The sequence below is a fragment of the Piliocolobus tephrosceles genome, chromosome 15, assembly GCF_002776525.5.
Source record: "Piliocolobus tephrosceles isolate RC106 chromosome 15, ASM277652v3, whole genome shotgun sequence".
NCBI lineage: Eukaryota > Metazoa > Chordata > Mammalia > Primates > Cercopithecidae > Piliocolobus > Piliocolobus tephrosceles.
Window position 1 is genome coordinate 19,959,733 of NC_045448.1, and position 9,141 is coordinate 19,968,873.

Genomic DNA, 9,141 nt, shown 5'->3' on the forward strand with positions numbered 1-9,141 from the left:
GTCAACAGGTGTTTGTCTCATGGCTACCAACCAACCCTTAGAAAATAGGAAAGAGCAGAGGACAGCCCCTATTTTCACAGGAAACAAGTAGGCCTCAGAGCTCAAATAATAATTCTTTTGACAGGGGAGTCCCAACCCCTCAGTTTTATTTTCAGGATCCTCCTCTGGATATGGTGGCAGAGCATGAATATAAACTCATTTATGATTTACAGTTATTATTGACTTTGACTAAACAGAGACAGAGATGAAAGGGAACACAAAGGAGGGAAGAACAGACACAGGAACACATAGGATAGGAGCATGTGGTGCCAAGGAATCCATGAGTGTAGCTGTCCTTTCATTAGTCCCCAAGACACTGCTTAGTCCTTTTCTGACCATTAGCCCAGGGTTGATGGAGGAGTCAGGAGAATAAGTGCAGAGGAGCTGTGCTGTCAATGCAAGCAGTGAAGATAAAAAGGCTACTGCTCTCTCATATGATATGCCTTAGTTTTCAGTGGTACAGGAACTTATATCTTTCTCTTCTCTTTTTTCCCCTTCTCACCCAACAAAGCAAAATAATCTGGGGTTCTAGTTTTCTACACCTCTTCTTCCTGGCCCTATTCTAGGGCGGGGTATTATCACACCTTGCAATGCTCCTGTCAAGTAGGTGGTGGTGTAAGGGGCCCTTGGAGGGTCAGGAGAGAGACAAGGTGAAGAAATGTCTTCAGCATACTGTACAGTCAGCTCCAGTTTGTCCAAGAACCTTTATTGGAAAAATGTCCAAGGAGTGAGATCACTAGCAGCTGAAGGGGCTGCTAGGTGAGAGGGGGAGCACCTGAGGCTCCATGGAAGACATTGGAGTAGTGCAGTGCAGCATCTGCCTCTAGGCTCAGACAATTCCTTTTATTTGTTGGGGTAAGAGGAATACCCACAGAAAATGCGACCAGTCCCTCTCTGAGGCCCAGAGGCAAGATGTGGGGGCAGCTGGGGATGCTGAGAGTCCTGATACAGGTGAAATGGGGCCCCCATTTGGGACCTAATGGAGTAGGGTACAACAAGTGACTCTCCCCTGGACCGGGGGATGGAAGGAGATATCCCATCTGATATCCACTCCCCAGGTCCAGGGGCACAGACTCTTAACAGACCTACCTTCTGGCTCTGCTCACAGTGGAAAGAGGATGGGTACCAGGCCTGAGATTGTGGGAGTGTCATTACCCTCTGGGAGTCTCAGGCAGATCACCATCTTGGGCTCTCCCTGACCCCATCCCCATCCCCAGTTGTTAGTGCATCTCTCTTCTGGGTGCGTTTCTTCACTCAAACGTCAATGGTGTTGATAGATGGTGACTTTTTCTGTGAAAGAAAATGGCCTGTGTCTCAATTTCAGGAAGGTAATAGGTGCCACCCTTTCTCTCCAGCCTCCCCCATCCCAGGTCTTCCATTTTCCATCTTTTTTTGCCCCTCCTTGGCCTTATTCCTTTCCCTGGCTGCCCCTCAGGGGCAGAATCACCCTTTCCGCCCTCACTGGCCCCCACATCACCTGTCTTGTCCCCACTGGCCTTCCCTGAGGACTCTGTTCCGGCCCCTTTCCCTTCTCCTTGGGATTGTTGTTGGAGTCATTGTCCTTGATGATGTCATACTGACGGCAGAACAGCCCAATTACAGCTGAAACACAATACAGTCTGAGCCTTCATCTCCACCTCCCGCCTCACAAGGAGATACCCACATAGCTTCTAGAAAATCCATGAAGAACATCCTGAACTCCTGGTGCCCATGCAGTCCTCCTCTCCGGGCTCTCAACAGCCTCCTCTCCCTCTCTTCAAAGTTCAAATCATCCCTCCTCAACTAATTAACTCCCCTCTCCACTCCACTTTTCTTTTGTCTCGATTTTTTTTTTTTTTTTTTTTTTTTTTTTTTTTTGAGACAGAGTCTCGCTCTGTCGCCCAGGCTGGAGTGCAATGGCGCAATTTCGGCTCACTCACTGCAACTTCCACCTCCTGAGTTCAAGCGATTCTTCTGCCTCAGCCTCCCAAGTAGCTGGGATTACAGGCGCCCTCCACCACACTCCACTAATTTTTGTATTTTTAGTAGAGACAGGTTTCACTATGTTGGCCAGGCTGGTCTTGAACTCCTGACCTCAGGTGATCTGCCTGCCTTGGCCTCCCAAAGTGCTGGGATTATAGGCATGAGCCACTGTGACTGGCCCATCTCTCACTTCTTTTTCTCCTGACAACCTTTGCCACCTCACACCTTTACTGAGTCCCTAGTCCCCTGTCTAGCTGCTTACTCACCAGCCCACATGAGCAACACCACCACAATGATGACCACTTCCCCAGTCTGCAGTGGCCGCTCTCCATCCAGACCCTCCACTGTGATGTCACCTGAGAAGGAAGAAGGCAGACTCCGGGTTACTGGGGAATAGCTATCTATGCAGACATATGCAGGATGGAGATGCTGGGGATTAGAGAGGGTAGACTCATCATAATATTGCCCTTGGAGTGTAGGGTAGCCCCTCCCTGGGAGGAAGCCATTGGTGGACAGGTGGTTAGCGATCAAAAAGCAGGATGGCTGCAGGTTTATTACGCACTCATACAGGCTGCAGATGATGTGAAGTTGGGTAACAGGAAGCTTAAAAGCCCTTCCCCCGAAAAACTCAATAACAGCCTGTCTATACCCAGTCCCCTTCCCACCTGCTTTTCCTTCCTTTCCTGGCAGTGCAATGAATTAAATCATCCTATTCAACTCAGCTAGTCTGTTGCTTGTCTTAGGGAAATAAGTAAGAGGCTGCAAGCCAGGTGAGCAGCCAGAGAATCCAATAGCACAGACCCTCACCTGGGCTTGAGCTGTTTGAAGGTAGCCGGTCAGAACCCTTGAGAGTTCGGAAGTGCACCCGGGGCCCTGGGGGGCTCTCTCCCCGAAGGCCGATGCTCCTGACCTGCACTGTGTAGTCACTGTCTTCAGTCGGGCCCCAGAGGGCACAGGCCCGGGTGGTGATGTTCACCTCCCGAATCACACGCTGCCCGGGGCCATTCTGCCGCTGCAGGGAGATGAGGGGAGAGGAGGACAGCCTCACCCCAGTGCCAGGCTACAAGGCTCAACCAGAGACTCTTCAACATCCAAGCACTCCGGGGGAGTAGCGTGAAAAGGGCAGCCTGAGCCAGGATACGGCAGCTTCCAGATCCCCCCACCTAAGTGAAGACATGTGCAGAAAACTAAGGACACAGGTTGGGGGAGCAGAAGGGTGATTCATACTTGCTGGGAAATGGAGTAGCCAATGACGATGTTGCCTTCTGGGACGTCCCAGGACACAGTGGCCGAGTTGGCTCTGAGGTGAGTGACCGTCACATTCACAGGAGAGGGAGGCCGGTCTGTGGGAGCCAGGGTGTTAACAGGTTTCACCCACTGACTAGCTCTGGTTGCCCCTCAGCCCCGTTCCCCTTTACTTACCTGCTCGCACGAAGCCCAGGTCACAGCTGACCAGCAGGAGGACCGTGGGGCTTAGATATGGGGAAAGGGGCATCAGCGAAGCCATGTCCCCACCGAGTCCGCTGGGGGTGGGGGGTGCACTGTGGCATCCGCTTGACATCCAGGCGGGGCTCCTGGAGGTGGCAGGAGTTGTGGGGGGTCAAGGACTGCCCACAACGCACGGGGTGGGGGCAGCAGCTCTCCTAGGCTCCTCACAGCTCACAACAGCCCTATTTTCTCCGCGCCCTCCCACCCCCGCATTGCCCGGGCGCCCCCAGAGCGCGGTCAGCCCTGCCCACACCCACCTCCGCCGGTCCTCGCGGTTGGTCAGGCCTCCGGGGGCTGCTCGGTGCCCAGAGGGCGGCCCATCGCCCGACTCGGTGGCGCTGCCCCTACCCCATCCCGGCGCGGGCCCGGCGAGGCGGGTAGCGCGGGGCCGAGCTGCGGGCCGAGCGGGCGCGGGTCTGCGGAACCCCCAGGGCTCGGGCGGGCCGCGGAGTCTGTCCGGGAGCAGGGGGCGTTGCCCGGACGCTGGCCTGGGTCCCCGGTGCGGGAGGCAGTGCGGCGGCCTCCGCCCGCCCCTGCAGCGGGATGTGACCGTCCCGGAGAGCCAGCCGCCGCCTTCTGCAGCGCTGGCCCCGCTCGCTCCGCCGCAGCCCGGCCGGGACGCGCGGGCCCGCCCCGCCCAGCTGGGGTTCTCGCCGCCGTCATTCCTCTCCCGCCCCCTCACACCCGGTTCTCCCGGGGCTCCTCCCATGACCCTCCCAATGGCGCCTCTGGGGCCCCTGTCCCTTTTCCCTTCTCTCTCCCAGCTCAAGCGGACGAGCCGGCGGGGGCGTGGGGGGAGGCGCAGGTGCTAGGGTCTCCCGCACCTGGGAAATCCCCTTCCTCCCCGCGTGGAAGAGCCAAGTTGAGAGGAGGAATTCCACCTCCAGTGCCCGAGGGGCTAAGAGGAGAGGGGAGAGAGGGAGGGAGATAATAATTGCTTTAACGATCCCTTACTTGTAGACTGCGTCAGCATTTAAGTCTCTTTCCCATTCATAATCTGATTTAATTCCGTTCACTTTCTCATTCATTCTTTCATTTATTCAGCAAATATTTATTGAACATCTCCTGTGTGTCTGGCATTATGTTAAAACCTGGAGATACAGCGATTGTTAAGAATGTTGGGATTCTAGGGAGAATCAAAGCGCAAAGACCTATGGCTTTTTTTAAAAATATATTATTCCTTTCTTTTCTTTTTTTGTTTTTCTAAAGCTCTGCCACTTACGGTGTGATTTTGGAGAAACTGGTTTATTTGTGCCTCAGGTTTCCCACCTGTAAAGCAAAGCGTGTGAAATCTCACAGGGTTGTTGTGAGGCTCAAATGAGACAATGTTGGGGAAGGATCTTTATAAATCTCACAACACTGTGTGACTGGATGATGATGATTAATTTGCCCCAATCTGTTAGTTACTTCTTTGTTCAATAACGTGTAAGCCCTTACATTATTTCATGCTTTGGTTGAATCTGAAATCTGAATTGAGAACCTGGGTATGAGTCCCAATTTGTCCAGTTGTGTGATCTTAAGCAACCAACTCAACTACTCTGAGGCTGTTTCATCACCTGAAAAATGAGGATGTCAGTATTGACCAACATCTTAGTGTTGGTGTATCCAGTGAAATACTGTCTGTGAAAAGTGTGTTGTTCAGTGTAAATAAATGTTGGCTAACATTGTATTTAGGGCAGATCCTTTGGTTTCTAATTCTCAATGCAGTATTTCTGTTTCTGTGAGATTTTTCCTGCTGTAATATCCAGTACAGTGTGTGCACACTTGGGGCTCGGAAGCTTCTGCTGCCTTCCTTTCTGAGAGGAGAGGATAAAATGGGATCAGCGGGACTGTGCCTGCTAAGCATGTGATCAAGCCATGGGCCGGGTCCTCTGACTTCTGCTGACCTGGCGACCCTGATCTCTGTCCTCGGAGGACACTTGCCCAGGGATTCTCACTGCCATGGGTGTTGTCCTGCACTCCCAGGCTCCAGGTCCTCTGGAGAAGAGGGCATTGTCCCTGTAGGGCAAAAGTCCCGAGCCTCAGGTCTTCATCTTTAAGGGGCAAAGCAGAGACTTGGCGAGTCGGGGTGCATGCAAAGAGGAATCCCAGGAGTTTCCCTGGGGTTACCAGAGGGCTGGGGGCCTAGTGACCAGGAAAGGGTGGTGCAGGCAGTGGTACAGGGGGTGGTGGTCTGAGAGCCTAGGGTGCTTGGGTTAATCATCACTGTGGCTCAGATAAGGCCCTGCCAACTAGAAGCAGAGTCATTGTGACCAGAGGGGTTTGTGTGGCTGAAGAGGCAGGTGGAACAGTGTATCCACAGCACGGGACCATGCCAGGCACAAAACGGTTTCAACATGGTATTGAGACCCCGGAGCCTGGCAAGTGGGAGGGGAGACCCCTTCTTCATGTTGGCTTTCTGTGCTGATTCCTAGAATTATTTTTCATCCAGTCTTCCCTCCACCCTGGTTTCTGCTCACCTCTTCTTCCTTCCTGATGTTCTTTCCCTAATATGCCCAGAGTACTAAGTGCAAGCTGAGTTTCTAGTGTGGTGTGTGTGTCCGTGTGTGTGAGTCCCAACTCTGTGCCTGCTGCCACTCCCACCTCCAGCTTACAGGTGTGAATGAAGCTTTGGCTTCCTGCTCCATCCTTGTCCCCTCTTCCTTCTAGTTGTCTGGGTACGAGGCAGCTTTGCCAGTCACAGAGAAGTCAAACCCACTGACCCAGGACCTAGACAAAGCAGATGCTGAGGAAATTGTTCGACTGCTGGGACAATGTGATGCTGAGATCTTCCAGGAGGAGGGGCAAGCCCTGCCCACATACCAGGTAACCAAGACCCAAGACCTGGGCCCTGCACATAAACATGCCAACCCTAACCCCACCTCTGCTCTCCCTGACCATGGCTCCTAATATCAGAAACCCTGAGGCCCCCTCCACCATCCAGCGTCCTCCTGTTTTTGGCTTCTCATTCCTGCCTGTTCCCCACAGAGACTCTGCAGCAAATCCATTCTGACCACCATGGTACAGGTGGCTGGGAAAGTTCAGGAAGTGCTGAAGGTACTAACCTTCCTTGTGTTCCCTGCCTAAACTTTCCTGTTCCCATCTTTCTCTTTTTATTGTCTCTATTTCTCACTTTGATAGATCTCATTCTCCTTTCTCCCTTTTGGAAATCCTCCCTTTTGGATGCTTATTTTCATCTTATGAATAAATAATAATAACTCATCTGCTTAATACTTTATAATTGACAATCTACTTTCACACCTATTACCCTCACAAAAGCCTGTGAAGTTGATATGACTTCTGTTTGTTTTTGTCAGATGAAAAAACAAAGATTTAGAAAGGATGATCATTGTAGCTTGCTCAAATACATCCAGCTAATAATTGCTGGATAATGCTGCTTTTATTATTTACTTTTATTTAGATGACAAAGCTGCTTTCAGTTCTTTCTAGAATAAGTAAGGATTTGAACAACTAGTGGAGCAAGATGTGGGAGTGAAACTGGTTTCTCTAATCCAGTGTTCTTTTTGCTACATTACGCTGCATGTATTTGTTCAGTTTTGTGATGAGAGGAGGGATAAGGAGTCTTTCCAATTCCTCTTGCATTACTGACAAAAAAAAGAATATTCTTCCTCCAACCTGAGCCAGGCCCTGGTGATATATGCCTCTTTCCTTCTTCAGGAGCCGGATAGGGGGCTGATGGTGCTGAGTGGAGGGGGTACCTCTGGCCGGATGGCATTCCTCATGTCGGTGAGCACCCTGGTCCCCAGTTTTCTTCCCCCTCCACTTCTGGAGGTGACCCTCAGAAGCACAAAGATCATCATAACTAAGCTCCCAGGTGGCCCCTCACTAGACTTGGACTCCAAGCCTGGCTTGCTCTCTCTTCCAAAAGCTGGATGGCACCATGAAGTCCCATTTCTTCTGGGCCCATCTGAGTCCCGCCAGTATGTTGTCAATGTCTCTACATCCCATGCACCACCAAGTAATCATCTCCAAGTAGCAGCCTTAAGTGCCAGATTCCATGTAGGACTGGGTTAAGCACTGGTCTAAGAGAATCATTATGTAGTCTCTGCCCTCTAGGAGTTGAAAATCCAAGATAATTGTTTCTTCTCTGTCATTACCTCTTTACATCCTCATCCCCTTACAGGTGTCCTTTAATTAGCTGATGAAAGGTCTGGAACAGAAATCTCTTTACACCTACCTCATTGCAGGGGGTGACAGGTAAGCCAAGTTAGCCTATGAATATTTTGTTTGACCTCAATAGTATTTCTTAGAAACTGGGTTTGAATGCCTTTACACAGAGATTGTGTCCAGCTTGCCTTAGTCCCCACCATTCCTTAGTCTCTCACACTTGGCCCACTTCACATACTTATGTTGCCTGACTGGCTGTTGTAGGTATTTGAGTTTTTCAACTCTACAGAGTGTCTATCATGGTGCCCAACAAACTGTGGGTGCTCATTCAACGACAGTTTTCCCTTTATTCCCATCTCTTAATGTAGCCTGCCCTAATAAACCATAGGCTTCTGCTTCCCAACCAGTGCCACTGACCTTGAGTCTGTCCTCTTAGGTCTGTGGTGGCCTCTAGGGAGGGGACAGAAGATAGTGCCTTACACGGGATTGAGGAACTGAAGAAGGTCTGTGCTTTTCACTGATATTGACCAGAGACCTCTATCTTCTCATGGGGACATAAAAGCCCCAGCATTCAGCCAAAGCCTATTTCCTCCCTCCCCTGTTCCTGGCCCTGATATCCTCACACTGTAGGTTTGTGCCCTGGAATCCTCCCAGTTACAGTGCCTTGTCCATCCTCGTCTCCTAGGTGGCTGCTGGGAAGAAGAGGGTGATTGTTATTGGCATTTCTGTGGGACTCTCTGTGAGTAGAAAGATGGATTGAGCGGATCAATTTTAGAGAGAGGAAGTGAGTGGGAATGGAATAGCATGGAAGATAGATCAATGAGATGGGTGCTAGAAAGCAGGAAGTTTGCTCAAAGAATTTTGGTTTTAGTTTCACTAACTTGGATGGAGTCATGTGAATGTGGGAAGATGGGGAAGGGATTCTATTTCAGAATAACTGTGTATCAATCAATCAGCAACCAAGATAGGTGGACTAGTCCAGGGCTAAGCAAACTATACTGGCTGGCCAATGCAGCCAGCTGCCTGTTTTTAAAGTTTGTTTGTTTGTTTGTTTGTTTGTTTGTTTTTGAGATGGAGTCTCGGTGTGTCACCCAGGCTGGAGTGCAATGGCATGATTTTGGCTCACTGTAACCTCCGCCTCCAGGATTCAAGCAATTCTCCTGCCTCAGCCTCCCAAAAAGCTGGGATTACAAGTGCCCACCACCATGTCCGGCTAATTTTTGCATTTGTAGTAGAGACAGGGTTTCACCATGTTGGCCAGGCTGGTCTCAAACTCCTGACACGAGGTGATCCATCCGCCTCACTCAGCCTCTCAAAGTGCTGGGATTACAGGCATGAGCCACCGCACTGGGCCCTAAAATAAAGGTTAGTTTAGTTTAGTTTTGTTTTGTTTTTGTTGTTGTTGTTTTTTGAGGTGGAGTCTCCCTCTGTCTCCCAGGCTGGAGTGCGGTGGCATAATCTCCGCTCACTGCAGCCTCCTCTTCCCAGGTTCAAGCAATTCTCCTGCCTCAGTCTCCCCAGTAACTGGCACAAGCCATCATGCCC

General features: G+C 50.9%; 2 protein-coding genes across 2 annotated transcripts; one reads left to right on the forward strand and one right to left on the reverse strand.

Moving 5' to 3' along the window:
• Positions 1 to 724: 724 nt before the first annotated feature.
• On the reverse strand, positions 725 to 4,122 carry LOC111535293 (fibronectin type III domain-containing protein 4). The gene is made up of 7 exons (XM_026453089.1): positions 3,747 to 4,122; positions 3,424 to 3,575; positions 3,229 to 3,344; positions 2,809 to 3,013; positions 2,268 to 2,357; positions 1,517 to 1,641; positions 725 to 1,329 (listed from the first exon to the last, which is right to left on the reverse strand). The coding sequence occupies exons 2-7, from the start codon at positions 3,560 to 3,562 to the stop codon at positions 1,294 to 1,296; spliced, it is 711 nt and encodes a 236-aa protein (XP_026308874.1). The 5' UTR covers positions 3,563 to 3,575; positions 3,747 to 4,122; the 3' UTR covers positions 725 to 1,293.
• Positions 4,123 to 5,800: 1,678 nt separating this feature from the next.
• Positions 5,801 to 7,627, forward strand: LOC113223695 (glucokinase regulatory protein-like). Its single transcript, XM_026453088.1, has 5 exons — positions 5,801 to 5,878; positions 6,139 to 6,294; positions 6,457 to 6,525; positions 7,147 to 7,215; positions 7,613 to 7,627. The coding sequence occupies exons 1-5, from the start codon at positions 5,801 to 5,803 to the stop codon at positions 7,625 to 7,627; spliced, it is 387 nt and encodes a 128-aa protein (XP_026308873.1).
• Positions 7,628 to 9,141: the final 1,514 nt, after the last annotated feature.

Coding starts and splice junctions, on each gene's coding strand:
- LOC111535293 (XM_026453089.1), bottom strand. CDS start 3,562: ATGTCAAGCGGATGCCACAGTGCACCCCCCACCCCCAGCGGACTCGGT. Junction 3,014..3,228: donor GCTACTCCATTTCCCAGCAA/GTATGAATCACC, acceptor ATCTCCCTGCAG/CGGCAGAATGGCCCCGGGCA. Junction 1,330..1,516: donor GGCCAGTGGGGACAAGACAG/GTGATGTGGGGG, acceptor TTTCTTTCACAG/AAAAAGTCACCATCTATCAA.
- LOC113223695 (XM_026453088.1), top strand. CDS start 5,801: ATGCCAGGCACAAAACGGTTTCAACATGGTATTGAGACCCCGGAGCCT. Junction 5,879..6,138: donor AGGGGAGACCCCTTCTTCAT/GTTGGCTTTCTG, acceptor TCTTCCTTCTAG/TTGTCTGGGTACGAGGCAGC. Junction 6,526..7,146: donor AAGTTCAGGAAGTGCTGAAG/GTACTAACCTTC, acceptor TTCCTTCTTCAG/GAGCCGGATAGGGGGCTGAT.